General features: G+C 39.6%; 1 protein-coding gene across 1 annotated transcript in view; it reads left to right on the top strand.

Annotated features, from left to right (window-relative positions):
• The window catches only part of Gucy2c (guanylate cyclase 2C), a 69,012-nt gene extending 48,843 nt beyond the window's left edge, over positions 1-20,169 (top strand). The window contains exons 18-27 of the mRNA XM_010638420.2: positions 481-618; positions 1,334-1,422; positions 2,452-2,543; positions 8,555-8,713; positions 10,585-10,777; positions 11,527-11,701; positions 14,005-14,103; positions 15,744-15,838; positions 18,071-18,147; positions 19,800-20,169. Of these exons, the coding sequence (XP_010636722.1) occupies positions 481-618; positions 1,334-1,422; positions 2,452-2,543; positions 8,555-8,713; positions 10,585-10,777; positions 11,527-11,701; positions 14,005-14,103; positions 15,744-15,838; positions 18,071-18,147; positions 19,800-19,974 (1,292 nt within the window). The 3' untranslated portion in view covers positions 19,975-20,169. The remainder of the gene's footprint in view (positions 1-480; positions 619-1,333; positions 1,423-2,451; positions 2,544-8,554; positions 8,714-10,584; positions 10,778-11,526; positions 11,702-14,004; positions 14,104-15,743; positions 15,839-18,070; positions 18,148-19,799) is intronic.
• The last annotated feature ends 1,495 nt before the right edge of the window (positions 20,170-21,664 follow it).

The following is a 21,664-nucleotide window of genomic DNA, read 5'->3' as shown; positions in this document are numbered from 1 at the left end:
AGAAAAGAACAGTATATAAGTAATAAATTATAATATACATATTTCAAATATATTTTAATATATGTTTATACTTATTTAAGAAACCTTTCATAGGTTCATTCTATATGTCTCATCAGCTGTCACGTTCCTCAGCCTCTTATATTCTGCACTCATTCAACGTATATTCACTGAATACTTACTATGTACCAGGCCCTCTTCCAGAAAGACCTTGAGGGTTTTCAGAGCAGCCATCCAAGCAGTTTAAGAGAACATATTACCATTTGACCTTACTCAAATTCTGCAATTTCTAGTTTACAAGGTAAGTGTGTGTTCTCCCTCCTATCCCTAGAATTAGCATCAGTTCCTCAAAAGTTTGGGATCATTTTCATCCAAGGCCACCAGCATTCAGGGCAGACAGTGTAGGGACTTAGGAAAAGTAGGCCAGAGGCCTGCAGGTCGCTCACTGCCTCAGTTTCGGCCTCTCACTGTCCAAATATGCAGACCTCTGGACCGCCCCTGAGCACCTGCGCCAGGCCAACAGCTCTCAGAAAGGAGATGTGTACAGCTTCGGGATTATCGCTCAGGAGATCGTGCTGCGGAGGGAAACCTTCTACACCTTGAGCTGCCGGGACCAGAAGGGTAAGCCTGTACCCTTTGTCTGCCCCTAATGGGAACCGGCCAACCTGCATTCGCCTGGCAACCACATCTCACGGCCCTCATGCTCCAAAGTGATGAGTTCTCACCTGCGCCACACATTTCCCAAGAACACTGGGAGAACTGTTAGAGTGCTCCAAAAAGCACAAGGTGATACATGCTGCCAGATGTCGCTGTTATCAGTATTCTCGTTAAGAAGTGCTATCCTACAGTTTCCCCTTTTTCTTCTGATTCCAATAAGAGAATAATACCTGTCTGCTTAATACCTAAAGTAGCAAGACAACATACATATGTTTAGTCCTTACAAAAAGATCTACAGAGTTTTTGCAATCACATACTTTCAGAGGAAAATGCATTATTCCATGCATCCAGTCCTTGCTTATTGAGCATTTATCACGTCTTGGGTGGAAGGATGACTGAGCAGTGTGGGGCAGGCACCAGAGTATGGGGCAGAGGAAGCCTCCTGAAGATGGTGGTGTCCAAGTTGAGTATTAAGGTGTCAGAACCTAACCTTGAGTAACTTCCTGGGTATGAGTGGGATAAGACTCTCAGCTCACTCATTCAATACCCATGGAGAGCTGGTCCCCACCCTGAAACACTCCTGCCAGGCTGAAGAACCATCAGGAAGCGAACCCATGCAGATTCCACTGAAGCTTCTTCATGCCATATTCTCTCTTGTAATCTATTCTCATCTAATCAGAAAAGATTTTCAGAGTGGAAAACTGTGATGCACTGAAACCCTTCCGCCCAGATCTATTCCTGGAAACAGCAGAGGAAAAGGAGCTGGAAGTGAGTACTTGCTCCTTTCTTTCATCTGCTATCACAGTTTACCATAAAGGTGTGGGTGAGAGCAACAGTGTGTTGGAGGCTGGAAGTCTGAAGTCAAGTTCTTGTTGAGGTCATGCTCATCCAGAGGCTGTAAGGGAAGAATTCATTCTTGGACAAAAGCTGGAAACACAGTTAGCAGAAGAGATGGGGATTCCTGATTCTCCCTCTTGTGCCACAACTCCGTTTTCTCTGTCACTCTTCCACTGTACCTGCTCACTGCAATCACACAGAGAATTTAGAATATATATATACTATTCCCCTTTGCTCATGCAAAATTTGGGATGGACTTGTACTGATGAATTATTCCTTTTTTTTCCCCCTTGAAATTCACATTTAACTGGCTGTCCTGTATTTTGAAGTGCTAAATCTGGAAACCCTACTCAGGCCATTTCACAAGACAATTAAATCAGAATCTCTTGGGGAAGGGCCCAGATGTAACAGATTTCACATATGCTCCCCAGGCGGTAGAGAACAGCTGACAACTGAGCTTTTATTCTCATTTACAGTCATTTGTCTTATACTCACCAAGCCCTATTATTATTATATTATTATTTTATTTATTTATTTAGTTAGTTAGTTAGTTAGTTAGCTAGTTAGTTAGTTATTTTGGTATCGGGGATCAAACTCGGGACGTTGCCCTTGAGAGGCAGGTGGAGGCACCGCTGAGCTAAATCCCCAGCTGGCCCAATTATTTTTTTTCCTCCCCAAAATAAACCTATGTAAAGCATTTTTGTCTCTCCCATCAACTCTGCCCTATCCAAGCTGGTACTGCATTTTTTCATCAATATCACCCAAGGGGATGGCTGAGTAATATAGTGTAGGTAGTGATGTCTGAGACAGAAAATGTAGGGAAATGGAGACTTAGCCTCATTGTCAGAATTGGGGATATTTGTAGAATATTCCCTGCCTTCATTACTCCTCAAACATAGGATCTGAGACTATCATGGCTAAGTTACCATCCCTGAAGTAATTGACCCTTCCTTCTTCCAGGTATATCTACTTGTAAAAAACTGCTGGGAGGAAGATCCAGAAAAGAGACCAGATTTCAAGAAAATTGAGAACACACTGGCCAAGATATTTGGGTCTGACATTTTCACTTTTTTTCATGAATTTTGAATTTTTCAATGGTAGTTGGCACTTAGTGGCACGAAGAATGAGGGTGCTCTTTCCAAAGAAAAATCCTTGGCTACAACCAATACCTATCACAGCAAAGCTAACAGGAAGGGACAAGAAAGCTGGCCATTTTCTTAGGACCATATAACCTTGGAAAGTTAAATACTCAGAGTCAAAACCCATTTGGCTGAAAAATAAATTCTGATCCATCATAAATTTTCCTGTTAAAAAATATAGTTTTCCAAAGCTTCTACAGGTGGTTATAATTTAGATGTCTAACATGGGTTCTGAAAAATCTGTAAAGCCCTCAATAGTTCTTAAGATCTTAAAAATCGCTAGCTTTAACTCTAGATATTTAAGATTTGTGTCATAAATCAGAGTATAATTCAGGGTGGAAGGGAAAAAAGCAAACAAAGTAGACCCTCAAGTTATGACCAGCCTGACATACAAACAACTTGGGTTCATTAGGTTAATGGAAGATTCATCTGCCTTTTCTTATCTATGGAGTGTACCCAGGTAAACATACAGATCTCAGTTGTATGAAGGTAATTAGAACCAGCCCTTGGGAACCGATCAAGTTCATAAGTCAAGGGTCCACTGAGTCCAGAAAGACTGGATTCTAGCTGGTCCGTGTTTTCAATTAATACACGGCAGATGAGAAAGAACACTAAAGTAGGAGTTAGGAAACTCAATTTCCACACTACAATCTGGTAATAAGTTGCTCTGGGCTGGGATGCATGGCAAAACATGCTTGCAGGATGTCAGTTTTCTCATTAGTGAAATTGGATTGAAAAAGATGATTTCTACAGTTTCGGCAGCTCTTACTTTCTTGGTTCTTATTAGGTCAAAAGATTCAAATGCTTAAAGAGGCTAAAAGCCTGGGGCTGGAAATGAGGTAGCAGGAAGTTCATGAGAACAGTCATTGGTTGGCAGAACGAAGGAATCAGTTGTGCAAATAGAACCAGAAGTATAAAGGATTTAATTCCCTTCCCTTTTCACCCCTCCACAGACCTGTTCCTAAGATCAGATTAAACTGAGCTCCGATCGTTAGCCTGGCTGGAGGGTGGAATCACATGAGGAGCTTGCAAAATACGGAAGCTTGGGTCCAGCCTAGAGAGTCTGATGAAATTCGGCTGGAGTAGAGGTGGCAATAGGAGTTTTAATAGCTCCCCATTTGAGTAAGATATACACTACAGGCTGAGGAGACTGTTTCAATTAAATCAATGCATCATGCAGTAAACAATCCATTTTCGTCCCTTATACTTCCCCACTGTACCCAGCTGGCCTTCTCTAGAGGGGTCAAGTACCAGTCCCCTGGGAGCATGTTAAAATAAATTCTGCTTCTTAATCTCAAGTGCAACAATTTGCACTCAAAGAGGTCTTGGGTAGGACTCAGAAACGTATTGGAGTTCTAACAAACATCCCTCCTCGCCCTGGGGATGATGGCGTAAAGCCATCTCCTCCTGAGAGGAGAGTGGAAACTTACAATTGTTAATGTTCTGATCGTCATTGTCATTGTCATACTGAAATGGCCCTGATTTACTCAGCACCTCTTACTGCGACTTCATAGCTTATGAACATGATCTGTGGTACACACAACACTGAGAACTCACTATGTCTTGTTGCCGTGCTCTGTACCAGACTTATCAGACATCACAGTGTCACACGAAGCCAGGACCTGTCTCATCTGTGCCTCCTTGATCTAACAAAATAATTCAAAGTTGGATGTTTTGCTGTAGGACACTGGTTCTCTGTCCTGAGTGGATAACATGGGGCTCGGCGTTGCTCTTCTTGATTTTTTTCTTATGCTTCCATTTACACTTCCACACTATTTTTACAAACGATTTTATTGCAAATTGTATGTTCTTAAAATGTTATAATAATGAATAAGCAACCAAGAAAGTAAAAGTACTTGTTTTCCAGCACATGATTGCTAGTTTTCAAAAACTAAAAATTGAATTGGGTGTAGTGGTACATACCTTTAACTCCAACTACTTGGGGAGCAGAGGCAGGAGGATCACAAGTTTGCGGCCAGTCTCAGAAACTTGGTGAGAGCCTATCTCAAAATAAAAAATGTTTAAATTAATTTTATTGGTAAATTTTAGTTGTACAATATAATGACATTCATCATTAGAAAATTGTAACTTTACGTAATCTATCTTGGTTCTAATTTTTCCCCCATTCTACTACCCTCCCTTCAACCCCTCCACCCCTCCCTATTTACAAAGACTTTGTTTCCATTTTTCATTTTCTCATATTAATTGCATTCCTGTCTTTCCTTTCCCTTACCCATCCCACTTACCCATCCCCTTTCCCCCTTTTCTTCCTATTTCTCATTATTATACCTTTTAGTCCTTAAGTACACTTTCAGTTTTTCACACCAGAGAAACTATTTGGTATTTACACATGTGTGAGCTGTTTATTTCACTTAAGAGTATGGCCTCAGTGTGCATCCATTTAGCTCTGAATGTCTCTAGTTTCTCATTCTTTATGGCTGTGTAGTACTCCATTTTATAGAAGACACATGTGTGAGCTGTTTATTTCACTTAAGAGTATGGCCTCAGTGTGCATCCATTTAGCTCTAAATGTCTCTAGTTTCTCATTCTTTATGGCTGTGTAGTACTCCATTTTATAGAAGAAAAAAAAAACATTTTCTTTATCCAGTCTCCAGTTGATGGGCAATTGGGCTCTTTCCAAGTTTTAGCTATAACAAATTATGCCACTATGAACATGTGTGCACATATATCACTGTGGTATGAGTCTTTTAATTATTTTGGGGATGTACACCACAGGAGAATAGCTAGGTCAAATGGGACTTCCAATCCTAGTTCTTTGAGGTATCTCCATACTGATTTCCACAGTGGTTGCACCAGTCTACACTCCCATCAACATTGGAGAAGTGTTCCTTTTTCCCCATATCCCCACCAGCATTTTTTATTGGTTGAATTCATGATAGTAGCCATTCTTTCTGGGGTGAGGTGGAGTCTCAGCATTGTTATCATTTGCATCTCTCAAATAATCAACGATGTTGAACATGTTTTCATATGTTTATTTGCTACTTCTTTGTCTGATAAATATCTGTTTATTTCAGATGCCCATTTTTGGATTGGGTCTTTAAATTTGGGCAGTCTAATTTTTTTAAGTTCTTTATATATTCTAGACAGTAGACCTTTTTCTGAGGAACAGCTGGTGAAAATTTTTTCCCACTTTGTGGATTCTCTCTTCACACTGTTGGTGGTTTCTCTTGCTGTGCACAAGATTTTTAATAAGAAGAGATCCCACTTGTTGATTATTTGTGCTAGTTCATGGGCAACTGAGGTTTTGTTTATAAAATCTTTTCCTACTCCAATATCTTCAAGAGTTCTACCTAACCTCTCTTACAGCTGATTTAGTGTTTCTGTTTTAATATTCAGATCTTTAAACCATTTCCATTTTAGTTGAGTGCATGGTGAGAGATATAGATCTAGTTTTAATCTTTGGCAAGTTGAAACACAGCTTTTCCAGCACCATTTATTAAAGAGCTATCTTTCCACCAGTGAGAACGTTTGGCTCCTGTTGAAGACAAATGTGTCTGGAGTTGTTTCTGCATCTTCTAATCTGGTACTCTGGTCTATTTCTTTGCCAGTACCATGCTGTTTTTATCACACTAGCTTTGTAGTATAGTTTCAAGTTGGGGATTGTTATGCCTCCTACCTTGTCTTTATTGCCTGGAACTGGTTTTGCTATTCTAGGTCTCTTCTTTTTCCGAATGAATTTTTGGATTGTTTCCTCTAGGTCCATGAAGTATGCTGCTGGAATTTCAATTGGGATTGCATTGAATCTATACAGCAGTTTTGGAAGTATGACCATTTTCACTGTGTTAGTTCTTCCTACCCAAGAGCAAGGAATGTCGTCCATTTTCTGATATCCTCTTCAATCACTTTTTTCAGAGTGGTGTAGTTTTCAGAGCAGAGGTCTTTGATTTCTTTCATTAGGTTGATTCCTAGGTATTTCAATTTTTTGGATGCTATTGTGAAAGGAATTCTTTGCCCTATCTCTCTCTCAGTGAGTCTGTTGTGCATGTACAGAGAAGCTATTGATTTTTGTGTGTTGACTTTGTATCCAGGTACTGAATTTGGTTACAAAGTCTAGAAGAGTTTTATTGGAGTTCTTGGGATCTTCTATACAGAGTATCAGGTTGTCTGCAAATAATGACAATTTGACATCTTCCTTTCCAATCTTTATTTCTTTTATTTCTTTCTCTTCTCTAATTGCTATGGCTAATGTTTCCAAAACTGTATTGAACAGGAGTTATGATAGCAGACACCCTGTTTTAGTGTGGATTTCTGTTTTTGACCATTTATTATGATATTGGCCATTGGGTTTTTTTGTTTGTTTTTTTGTTTTGTTTTTTTGGTATAGGGGATTGAACTCCAGTCCTTGTGCTTGCAAGGCAGGCAGTGGAACCATTGAGCTAAATCCCCGGCCCTTATTCCAATTTTTTGTAGGATTTTTTTTCTTTTCTTTTTTTTTTTTTTTTTTTTTTTTTTTTTTTTGTCATGAATGCGTTTTGGACTTTGTCAAATGTTTTTATGAATCTACTTAGATGATCATATATTTTTTGTCCTTGGCTGTATTAATATAATGTATTACATTTATTGATTTGCATATGTTGAACCAACCCTGCATCTCTGGGATGAATCCCACTTGATCAGTATCTTATCAAGAATTTTTGCATCTATGTTCATTAGTGAGATCAGCGTACAGTTCTGTTTTTCATTTGGGTCTTTCTCTGCTTTGGGGATCAAGGTGATGCTTACTTCCAGGAATTAATTTGGGAGTAATTCTTCCTTTTCTACTTCACTGAAGAGTTTAAATAGTAGTGGCAGTAGTTCCTCCCTAAATGTCTTGTAGAATTCAGTAGTGAAGCCATCAGGGCCCAGGGCTTTCTTAATTGGTAAGCTTTTAAATATGTTTTCAATTTCATTGATTGATATTGGTTTGTTTAGAATTTTTAGGTCTTCTTCGTTCAACTTTGGTAATTCATAGGTATCTAGAAGTCTATCCATTTCTTCTGTGTTTTCCATCTTATTGGAGTATAGGTTCTCAAAGTAGGTATTGATGATCCTCTGGATTTCTGCTGTGTCCATTGTAATTTCACCCTTTTCATGACTAATTCCATGGATCTTTGCCTTTTCTTTCCTTTTTTGTATAAGGTTGGCTAAAGGTTTGTCAATTTTGTTTATTCTTTCTAAGAACCAACTCTTTTTTTTCCTCATTGAGTTTATTGGTACATTTTAGGTATACAGTACAGTTACATTCATTATTGGAATCTTGTACCTTTACATGACAGGTCTTGGTTCTCATTTTTTTCCCCTTGTCCATGTCCTCCCTTCACCAACTCTTTGCTTCATTGATTTTTTTTTTTTTTGGTATCATTCTCTTAGTCTCCACTGCCTTGATTTCTGCTCTGATCTTTATAATTCCCTCCCTTGTATGAGAATTGAGTTAGTCCTAATCTTCTTTTTCTAAAAGCTTGAGGTTCCATATCAGGTTGTTTAATTGAGCTCACTATGTTTTCTAATATGAATATTCACTGCTATTAATTTCCCTTATAAGACTGCTTTTCTTGTACCACCACACCTGACCTCTTTTGGATAATTTTTAGAAATTGAGTTAATGAGTAGATAGGTAATAAGCATTTTTAAAGCTTATGTTTTACCAGATCATTATCTGGAAAGATTCTACTGTATACAGTTTCTCCTTCTTTGGCATTTTTAATCATTGTTCTAACACTTGTTTTTCTTTTTAAAAATTTTTATTTCCATTACTCTGCTTTCTCCTAAGGTTGATTTTTTTTTTATGTTTGTGAGTACTCTTAATTTCTTTGTTCAATTCCCCATTTGAAGAAACAAAACAAGATCATATGTGTCCACTGTTGTACTATATGTTCATTTTTCTTGATAATGTGTAAGAGCTATTTATCTATTACTTCCCACAGCCTGTTTCATGACCAAAAAAATGAATCATACATGGATACCTTGATCCGACGTCTACAGCTGTATTCCCGAAACCTGGAACATCTGGTAGAGGAAAGGACACAGCTATACAAGGCAGAGAGGGATCGAGCTGACAGACTCAACTTTATGTTGCTGCCAAGGTAAGGCAAGTCTTCCCTCGTGTGTAATTTCCCACAATTCCACAGCTGGGATGCATGGCTTAAAGCTGAAAGCTTCAGTGTATCTGTCCAGGATTGTCATTGTTCTTTCTGTTTTGTTTTTATCTATTTAGATTGTCTTCTTTTGAATATTCTTCTCCAGATTATTGGATTTTAAATTGCATGTTCTTTGCTGGGTCTTGCTTGGATTTGTACTCTGAATACCCAGAAAAAGGATTTTATTTCCAGTGGTTGTGATGCCGTGGGAGGAGCATTTACTGTGCAGTTAGATGACTGAGCTCCAATGTCTCTTTGCCACCTTTATTGTCTGTCACCTTAGGCAACTGCTGTCTGTCTCTCCACAATCTTAAAGCAGAAATTAAAAGTGCCTGTGAAATGTGTGAACCAGAAGATATTTTCAAGCACTGCAGATGAGTGTCTTGGCTTTCCCCTTGCCACCAAGTTCAGGAAGTGGGGCTCTCTGTGGCAGAGGTGGTGAGGAGATGCGTTCTGATACCCCACCCCAGCAGCATCTGCGAGCTCCCCTTGACTTCTGCTTTAGGAGACAGTGCTATGGCCATGACAGAGAGAAAATCAAACTTCCAAGTTCAAAGTTTTCTAAGTGTTGATACTCAGATAATAACTGAGAAGTGTTAAGATAAGAGGAGAATTAAAATGTGAAGATGAAAATCCAATATAATCTTTATATCTCTGTGACTTCCACAATGCTCAGCAAAAAGCAAAACAGGAAAATGTTAAATTTAATTAAATTAAAAATTCAATTCATTTAAAAATTTAATTAATGAAGGACCAGGATGTCACTGAGTTCTAGTACCAGCTCTGTCCTTTGTGGACTTTGAGAGCTACATAACTCATGTTTCCTTCACAAGCCTTAGCTTTTTCATTTGTAGAATTTACAGAATTTTTCAGTGACCTCAGCTTCTAGGTTCTGATTCTAGTGGTTCTGTAGTCGACATGTTCCCAAGTGGTTCCCAAGTGGCAGAGCATCCAGTGGTCCTTTCTCAATGACTAGGCAACTGAATCCACAGAGAAGTGTGGGCTCATTCCTAAAAGATTTGCTCTTAACCTCTTCCCCACATGCCACTCCTCATATCCTTCAGCAGCTCTTAAGCCACTCTAAGTTGCTTCTTTTTGGCTTTGCATTTACCAGTTTTGACTTCTTTACATGGTGGTTGGTTTTGTTCTTTAAAAGACCTGAATCCTGTTCAATATGTGTCAGATAAAATCTGGTTTCAAACACATCAAAATTAAGTTAGTTGCATTGTTCCTTCATAGTGGTACTAAACAATACCAGGTTAATGTTCCAGGGAAGTAAAACTATCAGCTTTGATGAGAAAGCCATACCTGGTAGCTCTGGTGAGTCAAACTCCTACATTAATGACACACTCTCCTCTGCTTCTGGATACAGAGCTATACTTTAAGAATTTGATAATCAACAGAGAGATCTCAAATGGGCAAGTATGTATATATAAGTGTTACAGTATGCACATGCATAAGAGTTAATCCAATGTTAATATTGAACCTGCTCATACTTATCTGAGCTCAAATACATGTATTATATGTGCGCGTAGGTATACAGTGTTTGTAAACCATCTTTGCTCCCTAGAGACTAATTGGAATTTATTGGAAATCTTGAATTCTTGAATTCTTACCAGGCATGGTGGCACACACCTATAATTCCAGCTACTTTTAAGGCAGGACAATTTCAAGACTGGACAACTTAGTGAAACCTTATCTTAAAAAAAAATTCTTGGACACCTGGTGGACAGTTATTTCTATCTGAAACATTTAGATAAAACTAGAAAAATTTACTGAAGTTGAAGGCATTCTTTTTTCCTTCCTTTCTCATCTAGGCTAGTGGTACAGTCTCTGAAGGAAAAAGGTATCGTAGAGCCAGAGCTATATGAGGAAGTGACAATCTATTTCAGTGACATTGTAGGTTTCACTACAATCTGCAAATACAGCACCCCCATGGAAGTGGTGGACATGCTTAATGACCTCTATAAGAGTTTTGACCAGATTGTTGATCGCCATGACGTCTACAAGGTAACTGCTTCACCTCCCAGGCTGAAACAGTTGTAAAGCTCAAGGTCATCAGAGACTCAGCTGGTTGCCTCTGTTACTCTTGTCCTAATTGAACATTTAGTTAATTATAGCTGAGTCTGACCTAAAATGTAAAGACAAGTGGAAGAATTTGATGGGTCAAATGTCACAATAACCACTTAACTTTAAGAAGTAGCATAAAAAAAATTTTCGGTAAGAGTGAATTTTGGCCACTATATTTTGAGAAAGTGGCATATTCTCCATTCACCTCTATAAAATGGACAGTATTTGGTGTAATTGCAAAGGAAGCAGTGAATACACTAGCATTATAACAAATATGATCTGTCTTATGTCTTAGATGAACCCATGATTTTTTTTATCAAATAATATATAGAAAATTATACAGATGACTAAAGATTAACTTTGTAGTAATTGAGAGTATCCTTAAAATTACATAAAAGTAATCAGATTAAACATTTATAGAATTATCACATGTGTAATTTATATAATTATGAAATACTTTCATAGTTAAAATCCTTTGAAACTATTTTATCATCCATTTAATTAGACCATAAAACCTCTGAAGAAATCAGCATAGAACTAGTCTTGAGCTGACCCCAGAAAAATGTATAAACTATGTTCCTACCAAGTTTCCAAAAGATCTTCTGTATTTGACATGTGGTATTTGTGCTTCTGTTTAGTTTCTGGGCCTTTCAAAGGATCTAAAATACTGATGAAAAGTATTTCCACAGGTGGAAACCATTGGAGACGCCTACGTGGTGGCTAGTGGTTTGCCTATGAGAAATGGCAATCGGCATGCAATAGACATTTCCAAGATGGCCTTGGATATCCTCAGCTTCATAGGAACTTTTGAACTGGAGCATCTTCCTGGCCTCCCAGTATGGATACGCATTGGAGTTCACTCTGGTATGGAGAGAAGAATCTTATCAAGCAGAGCCATGTGTCCCTCTTGTACCAACTAAGTCAGAGAGGATAGAAAGTCTTCCCAAGGCGGTTGATTTTCCCATAAGGTTTATTCTTCAATTCTGTATGCCATATGTAGGGCACTGTTACATATCCTGACATATTTAGACCTACTTCCTCAAGAGCACTTAGGAATACACCTTTAACTGCACTTTTCACTCTTGGATAGATGAACACCAACCACATATGAAAACAAGAAGCTTGTGACTCCCCGTTGAAGTCATCATACTTTACCATGTCATCCCCAGTCCTTCCCTCTCCATACTCCCAACTTCTATGTATTTTTCATTAAAATATAATAGTATAGTGGCTTAGATTACCCCTGGGAAAATATAACTGGTTAGATTGCTGAAATACCTTTACCTTCTTACTGCAGGGGTATAGAAGGTACATAGGCATTTCAAAGACCATGCCAGTTTCATAGCCTTATTAAAAGAAACACTTTAGACAAATTAAACTTCATAGAATTTAATTGAGCAAAAAATAATTCACAAACCATCGCCCTTAGAACTAGAAAAGGCTCAGAGTGCTTCAGTTGGTAGTGTAAGTAGGCAGTATGCACAGATGGAAAACAAATGAAATAAAGAGACCGCTGGATTGGTTACAATACCATGTTCACCATATGTGGGTTGGTATGATCAGTTGGCAGCTTGTGATTTGCTGAAACTTGCCTTCTATGGTTGGAAGACCCAGAGTACAGGAATCCCAAAAGATCCCTCAGGCTTGCTAAAGTCATTTAGCCTTTGTCTGTAGTTTCAAGCACGGAGCCTGACAGTGACTATTTGTTAACTGAGTAATGAATTGATGAAGTTCTCAAAGTGACAGTGAATAGAAGTTAAAAACTGCTGCTATGTCTTCAACAGCCAGGAGCATAGCTATGGCCTTCCCTGATCATGTCCATTACCAAATGTCACAAACATTTCCATATATACATTAGGTAGCTTCCTGGGTGTCTGCCAGGGAGAAACATACTACTTCTTTCCTGGCCCATCATAAATTGTCAGGCCTGGAGAAAGGGTGAGCAGCAGGACTGGCTGAACCAAGTCAGAGAGCATGGAGCCCTGAGTCTCTGCCCAGTCCCTTTCCCTTGTGACCTGCTCAGTGTCCAAGCCAAACCAGGGCTCTACCAAACCAGGCTGGCATGCAAGTAGCTACTAAGCACATGCAATGTGGGGTGGTGTCATGCTAAAAAAGTCAATGATTACAAAGTATTGATGATTGAGGATAAAACATCGTTTTGGTGGGGATTTTTAGACTGCTGTCCCTTCCCAGCCTTTTCACTCTGTTTTTGAAACAGTCGCTTAATAAACAGACCCATCACTACCAATGCACAGTCTGGCATTGGGCGGCAGGATTCAGAGGTCTGATCAAGACGTTCCCTGTACTGTTCCTTCCCTTCGCCAGGGTTTCTTGGGTTAGTTTGTCTACTTTTGCTCTTCATCAAACCTGACAGTGAAGTGTTTAGAACTCAGGGGAAGATCCCATATTTTGAGATTTTTTTAAATGTTAATAATGGTAAGATAGATCTATAAAGTGACTCATACATCTCAAAAACAGCTATGCCAATGAGAAAATTAATACTCACCCTGCCCAAAATCCAATTTTGCAGTTTGTGAATCTTCAACTTCTGAAATATTTAACTCCTTGCATTCAATCATCCCACTCAAATACTCATTTGAGCAATGTTTCCTTCTTATCTCTTATTCGAGAGTACACTGTCTTGTTTCAGCTTTTGTTCTGCTTGTTTAAATCTCCTTGTGCCACAGATATCTCCCAACCAGCACCTGGCTCATGCAGCACTTAACAAAGACTACTGCAAGCCCTTTTCTTCTGGGTCTTCCATCATCATTACGCTACAAATCCCACAAATACCATTTTAAAATAAAAATAAGCCAAATGTTGGGCCACTGAACCTGCCAATCTGTGGTGCCCTGCAGCAGTCCAGAGTCAAGGTTATGTGATTTGTCATAATAAAGCAAGCAGTGAAATCGCTTTTGTCCTTCCTGAGAGCCTTGCATTCAAAATCGTCCCATTTTTGTGATTAGAGTGCCTTCTTGTCCAAGGCCAATCTAATTTTTCTTGGCTGGGGCAAAATGTGAAGAATGGTGCTTCCCTAGTTGGATGCATCCATTTAAAGCAAATATTGTGGCTTCCATTTCTCAGGGTCCACTACTTCTCCATGACATGAAGTATCCAACTTGTTGACCTTGGTGTGTGCACCTCCAGCTTTCTGTCCTTTATTCCAGGACCCTGTGCCGCTGGAGTCGTGGGAATCAAGATGCCTCGTTACTGTCTATTTGGAGATACTGTCAACACAGCCTCCAGGATGGAATCCACGGGCCTTCGTAAGGAAAGATTATTTTTCTTACAGGACCACAGTTCTTACTTTCAGCAGAGGGCAGCCAGAGGATTAACTGTGCAGCAAGGGGAGGCATAGTGCCCGTGAGTTACAGAAGATCCCTCACACCTGCTGAACATGTCTCCCATCCAAGTACTAACCAGGCCCGACTCTGCTTAGCTTCTGGGATCAGATGAGATCCGGCGCATTCAGTGTGGTGTGGCCGAAGACAGAGCCCTTGTCGATGAAGTCCTCGTTATGTTTGCTTTCTTGGTTGTTGTTTACGAATAGCTATTTTGTTCTTCTTTTTTTTGTTCAATTTTAGCCTCTATATTTTTGTTTCATCTGCAGGGAATTCAGGCACGCTCTGTCAGAATAGTCATGAAATTTAGTATATGTAAGTTTTTAAAAATCCACTAGGGGGCCGGGGATTTAGCTCAGTGACTCCGCTGCCTGATTCATGAGCACAAGGTCCAAAGTTCCATCTCCCCCACCAAAAAAAAATCCACTAGACTAGATACGGACTATGCACCTGGTTCAAATGACTATTTCCCTTTCATTTATTCTTTTAGGAATTCGTTTTAGATAAGAAAAGATCTAGGTAGACAATATATGCAAAAGCACATACTGCATGTCTAGTGAGGTAGAAGTGAAGTGTGCTGCCTGTAAACGTTCAATAAGTGTTGATGACAGCGGTAGTTATAGAAGTATATAATAGAGAGGAAAAGAGTATTAGTAGATGAGGTAAGATCTGACAACAGCACAGGAGGCAGGATGCAATTTTGGTAGTCTCTTCACAATCTGATATTAGTACTTACTGGAATATCATGGTGCAAAGAAAAGAATAAGGCAAGAGTCAGACAGACTTGAGTTAAAATTGCACTGTCTGCATAAGTTGAGGAGAAAGTTACCTGATCTTTTAGGCCTCAGAAAGATGAAGTTAGATATTAAAGATGAGATAGCAACTTTGCTGGGAGTGTTGCTGAAAGGAGCTGGGGTGTTAGGTTGAGCATTTAGCCATTCTCTGGCACGCTGTAGGTGTAGACTTAGGGGCTGCCATTACTCCCAATTGCTACTGTTAGTATTTTTTATGTGACATTGGCAGGGAGGTGAGAAAGGGAGCGTTCAGTGTGGATCCATGAAAGGGAATGCCCTCACCCCTCGCTTTTCAGAAGGAGTACAGCATTTCAGAGGAGGAAAACTTGAGAAAAATCAAGACCCTAGAGTCAAGTTCCAACTATTTAGAGGGGTTTATCCCTAACGTGGAAACTGTTTACAAGAACCTTTACATGGACCTAAAACCAAATTCCAGCTCCCCAGCTTGACACGACAAAAGTCGGTCCAAAACTGAAGCCCCAGAGGCTGCCACTGCAAGCTGGAATGAGAGTCAGTGGAGAAAGCCCAGGGAGAGCCATCATTCCCCACCCTTAAAAGCAGTGCCAGAGCCAGAACCTCTTCCTTCCCACATGTGACACTTCTGGCCTTGCAGATGTTATTTTTAAGGGTTCCATCACTAAAATTTTTGTTTTTCATTGGTTAGGACCCATGCTTCAGGTGTTGTTGATGTACTGACTTGAGGAAAACAAATGTAGCCATGTCATAGCTCTCAAGAGAGGAGGTTTTCATTTATTTGTTTTGCATTTGCAGCCTTGAGGATTCATATGAGCAGCTCCACCATAGCCATCCTGAGGAGAACTCAGTGCCAGTTCCTTTACGAAGTGAGAGGAGAAACGTACCTGAAGGTAAGGAGTCCACAGAGACTTGACCAAGAAAATTGAAAAGCACGAAGATGAAGCGTTCTTTTTCATTTTCCCATATTGATCACCCACCATTCCCACCAAAGCGTATAAACCCAGAACTGTTACTACGTACAACACTGCCACTGATTCCTCCGCAGAGCTTTCACGTTTGTCCCCACTTCATCCTCCAAACCCAAATTTCAGTCTGGTTCAAGGTTTATTCAAGTAAAAACCACAGTCTCCTCATTCTCTGCTCTCCCTGAAAGATGCCACTCTCTAAGACCTCTCTTGCCCATGGCCTTTATTACTCTAAAGCTCAGACCAAGGAATTGCAAAGTTTACTTGTGACTTGGTGTTATCGGGTGCTTATTGCAGTGTAGGTGTCTGCTGTCCTGAGATCCTTGTGGATGCAGATTAGAAATCTCAATTTTAAACAAGTATTCCAAGTGTTTGTGATCACATTAGAGATGAGAATCATTGTTTTGGGTTCTCCATGCTCTTCCCCACATTTAAAGTAGCTGCCCTTCAAAGCTACCAATCGCCTCCACTTGGGTCTCAGCATGCTTTTAGAAAGTTAGCACAATCTTTTCACAATTGGTCTGAAGCCAGCTACCTCCTTGAAGATTCTCTGCTTCCAGTACCCATAATGCTTTGGCCTTTACACTTTGGTTGCAATTTGGAAAAGCTTCCTTTTATGTAAAAGTATCCTAACATTACATTCACTTTTTGAGTTTTCCATAAATACATTTTCTACACAAGAGCACTTCCCCCTAAAAAGAGTTGGTTTGTCAATTATTGCAGCCCAAACACAGCCAGCAAACTATTTTTTAAGTCTGTTTTTTCAAATGTAAGCTTTAGCAAAAACAGAGTTTCCAGTAATTTTATATTCATTTCATAGCCCCAAAATGAGCCAAATGCTATTGGACAGTTGGTCTCAATCTCTCCCAATATCCAAGACCTTTGTATATTGAGCAAAGCACAATATTGAATATTGTGTATTATATATTGATCAGAACATATAGAAGTAGTAAGAAAAGCAGAGATTTATTAAAGGAAAGTACACTCCACAGAATGGAGCAGATCCAAGAGAAAACCCAAGAGCGAGTTTGGCTCAGAGTGGCCCTGCCTGTTTTATGTGTAAGGTTAGAATACATTTGGCAGAGCTCAGAGGTGGCAACTGTCAGTAATAAAAGTACACTTTCAAAACAGGGTCAGCAGAGTCAGAGATGGCAACTCAGATGAGCTCCAGGATTTGCTTCTCTTGTTTTTTCTCAGATTTGAATAGTGGGCAGGGGTGGTAACTAACCAGTCTGTGTCCAATTAATTGAGCATGTCCACCTCACATTGGGAGGGGCATTTTGTGAATTTCTTTGGAGCTAGACAGAACCAGCATGGCTGCCAACGCCCAGTGAGGAGGGAGGGCACCAAAACTATAATGCTAATGGTACTATAATGACCATGGGGTTACCCTCAGTTACGCTAGGGGCGTTAGAGCTCAAGCTCCTCAGGCTTATGCTGAAGACTAAGGAAGTATGATAAAGGCAGGAACATATGCTTTAGACTCATATCAGGATATTAAGGAAATGCGGTGAGGGTAGAATCATATTTCTCAAGCTCATGTTCAAGGTGTTAAGAAAATATGAGAGCAGGATGCCCTTGGGGTCTCCAGGAGCCAGAAGCCACCCCATGTGCTGTGAGACTAAGGCCTGGATGTCTCCCACACTGTCATGTCCTGCCTTAGAACTACTCTTGTTGAAAGAATGCTTGTCACAGTACATATATGTGTATAATCTGTACACTCAAGGCACCAAAACTGTGGCCAGAGTTTTGTGACAAAACTGTTGTAGAGGGGGCTAAAAGAAAATGTAGACAATGAAAACTGTTTGGATTTATTGGTAGTGCAGAATTACAGGTGAGTGTTCTTCCTTTTAAAATTAGAATTCTTAAAATGTTGCTATGGTGATATTTTGAAGTATTTCTTGGGGAAAAAGAAATCTGTACTTTCATAAAAGCCTGCCCAGTGACTGATTTATTTTTAAAAATGGTTCGGGAGGTAAAAATTTGCCTAGAGATAACACAAATTGTAAAAGCATGGGCGCTGGGCTTAAATAAGGGCATCGATGAGAAATGAGGAGGTGAAAGATCTCTGGAAACACACTGCTGTGGGAACAGTGGATGACGTAGAGATGTATCATCTTGTCGGCCTCCATGGGACCTGACTCTTTTGTCTCGCAGGGGAGAGGGACAGAAACAACCTACTGGCTAACCGGAATGAAGGACCAGGAATACAGCCTGCCTACCCCACCAACTGTGTAAGCATATGGAGAAGGGAGGGAGAGTGGAGGTGGAGCCCCTAGTGGGTAAATTGTATGAACCACTGCCGTTGTAAATGGCCAAGTGCCTCGCAAGTGGTGACGGCTTCCTGAATATGAAGCAAGGGACCAAAAAGTGAGAGATTTAGAATCCTCCTTTCACCTACTGCTGCAAGGAACTGTCTGCAGTATCCTGAGAAATCAGTGACACAGAAAAAATCCAGAGCTTCGACTGCTCTGTCTGTTATTTAGATTTTCACACATGTGATTCACACACTTGAAATGGATCGCAAGTGTGTTTTCAGTGACGCACCTTCCTTTTACACTGGAGTCTTTTCTTTTTCTTTTTCTTTTTTGGTCCCAGGGATAGAACTCAGGTCCTTGCTCTTGCAAGGCAGGCGGTGGAACCATTGAGCTAAATCCCCAGCCCATACATTGGAGTCTTTTCCCAACAGCTGTTTCAGGGAACCTCCTCCTAGTAAAGGGAAGAAGGAATATACCATCTTTAACTGAATTAAGATTTTATGCGTACTTCATTTGTTTTGTTTTTGTTTTGTTTAGTTTACTGGCTTTTTCCTTTCTGTACATATCAGAGGACTTCTTAATTGTCCGAGTTATATTTTAAATACCTTACATCCACTAAAATCATAATTTTTGCAGAATATGTACTATATTTTAGGCAGGAATCAAAGTTAAAAGTTGAGCTACTTCTTCCACCTGTTCTGGGATGCATCAGCCATCAGTCTGTTTTCTGACAAACTGACTAAATGCTCTCACTGGGAAACCAGTGTCAGGTTCCAGACCTGTTCTGGAGAACAGAAGGCAGTTTGGGGCTCACTTGCCGCATGCTGGAAGCAAAGATATACATTTTCACTCCAGTCCATGATTTTCCATTGAGCGACCTGAGGAAAATAGGACCTCCCCTTGCCCCAAGGTCACGGTTCTGGATCTTAACATGGAATCTGTATTCACCCTGAGATGAAGAAGGCAAAGTCTCAGGGCTAATGAACAGGTTTCAGATCTCGAGTTGTTCAGTTCCATGTTGGTAGACGTGGCAATCAGTCTTGTGGCTGTTGCCATGGTTTTTGAAAAGCAGAGAAACCCTATCTTGTAAAGGGCTAGATGCCAAGCCAGACAGATGGCAAGTGGTTAGATACTGCAAGGGAATCCTGATCTTGCCTAGGACAAGGAAACCTGGCTCCTTACTAGAAGTGCCCTGGGTCTATTCTAAACTCTCGAAACTCTCCACCATCCTGAGGTGATCTCCCAAGATATTTTCAGTCCTAGGAATGTGTGGGAACAGTGAGTTCTCAGAGTTGTGTGGTAGGGGCCTAGCATCCTCTGGCTTCTTTCCCCTTCCTCTGTGGTGTAAGCTGGAAACCTCGATCTTCCAAATTGTATCACTAAGCTACTTCACCTTAAGTCTAACTTCTTGTCTACAATATATTCTTATTCTACAACCACACGTTGCAGGGATGACAGTCCTGTAAACTCATCAACGACAAGGGTTATTTTGTATTCTTTAGACTTCCTCGCACAGGTTATACATTAAATGAGCAACTGGGGAACTGAATTGATGACTTTGGAGCTAAAGACTAATTCTGTGTGAATTGCTGAGAAGACCCATTTTTCTCTCCCCACCCTCTTTCCAGGGAAAATCAACAGCGTTTGCAAGCCGAGTTTTCAGACATGATTACCAGCTCTTTGCAGAAAAGAGAAGCTGCAGGCATAAAAAGCCGTAAACCAACCCGGATAGCCAGCTATAAGAAAGGCACGCTGGAATACTTGCAGCTGAACACAACAGACAAGGAGAGCACCTATTTTTAGATGTACAAGAGATGTAAGGACTTGCACAAATTAAATATCTGCCCCTAGGTGTCCTGCGAACTCACTGACAGAAAAATAGTTGGCCTTGGCTGCCCTGTCTGGAACATAGACTTTTTTCTATGAATCACATGTGTGTTCTTAAAATAACTCTTACTCTGGAATCTTATCCCAACTGTCATTGCAAGGAGCTTCCTTCTGGAGAAGAGGAGGAAAGACTATACCATCTAGGACTTGAGATTTTGTTCTTATTTCATTCATTTTGTTTTTGTTTTGTTTACTTACTCTTTCTAGTTCCATAAACATTAGAGGATTTTTTAAATTGTCCCAATTATATTTTAAATATTTTGTCTCTATTAAAACATACTTAACTCATACATTTTGTAGAAAATATTCTATATCTTAGTGAAGAATAAAAGTTCAAATTTTTCTGAGTCTGGGGTTGTGTTTCCTCCTTTCCTGCCTGTTTTTCTGGAATTCACCACACATCATTTTGTGTTTGCTAAAAAATTGACCTAATGTCCCCACTTCTGGACATTATGACCCTGGAAGGTCATATCACCTGCTGCAGGTGAAGGGACTTCTTAACCTTCAAAGAAAAGTGTTGCCTTGGCTTGTCCACTTCTCAATATGGAAGAAGCACTAAAACTACTGGGAGTCATCTGAGAAAGGGACCAGCATAAGGGTTCGATTCCTGCATTGCTCTTTTCTACCTCTAATCAATGTCCATCTCCAAGCACCGGATTTTCTCAGAATGTAGCCTGTTCATAATGTGACAGATGACTGTGTGTATGTAAAAATGACTAGATATATAGGGTAGATCTATATTGAATAACTGCAATTCTAGGAGGAAAAAAATATAAATTACAAAGTGAAGGAATAGACAATAGAGGAAAATGTTCAGAATTTTAAAAAGCTGTATCACCTAGAGGTGCATATAAAAATAAAACAGACCCACATACAGAGAAATACAGTGAAACAAAGCAGCAAGAATTAGATTGGTATTAGATGTCTCACCAGCAGTGCGGCCCATAGAAAGAGAATTGATCAATGGCTTCACAGGTCTGAAATACTACACATACAAACTAAGAATTCTCTTCTCACATGTAAGAGCTCAGAAAGTTAATCACCCATAAACTCAATCTGAAAGAAGTACAAACAAAAACAAAACTACATGCAAGAGGAAGACATGCAGTGCTAGAATCAATTTTCATACATTTGGTTGTATACTTTTAAAAATGTGCAAGGTCTGTTTTAAAATATTAAAGTAATAATGCAACTACATTAATTAGATGTATGTTTTATATGTTTAGTACCAGATATCAGTATCAAAAAAGTGAATCATGACTCAAAACAAGAAAAAGGAGTTTTGTCCGTTTTTTCTTGTAATACTTTGAAACAATGAAAACAATATTGTAGAAAACTCCACCTTGAAAGAGGCCTCAAAAATGCTCAATTTTTTGTTATTCATCTTAAAATGTGTTTATTAGTATATGTTAGCAATATATGATATATACTTTCATTGTGAGTAGTTGGAACAAATACGTATGACATCTTGATCTTTTTCTTTACTTCCATTTTCTCCTCTCTCCCCTCCCATCATGCCCTATCCCTGATCCCCTTTCCATCTTCAGAACACGATGTATACATGTTCAAAAGTTGACATCTAGAAAAAAAATAAAAGAAGAAACTT

Source organism: Fukomys damarensis, unplaced genomic scaffold (genome assembly GCF_012274545.1).
Source record: "Fukomys damarensis isolate Sample0158 unplaced genomic scaffold, DMR_v1.0_HiC HiC_scaffold_19, whole genome shotgun sequence".
Classification (NCBI taxonomy): Eukaryota; Metazoa; Chordata; class Mammalia; order Rodentia; family Bathyergidae; genus Fukomys; species Fukomys damarensis.
This window is presented reverse-complemented; position numbering and strand designations above follow the sequence as displayed.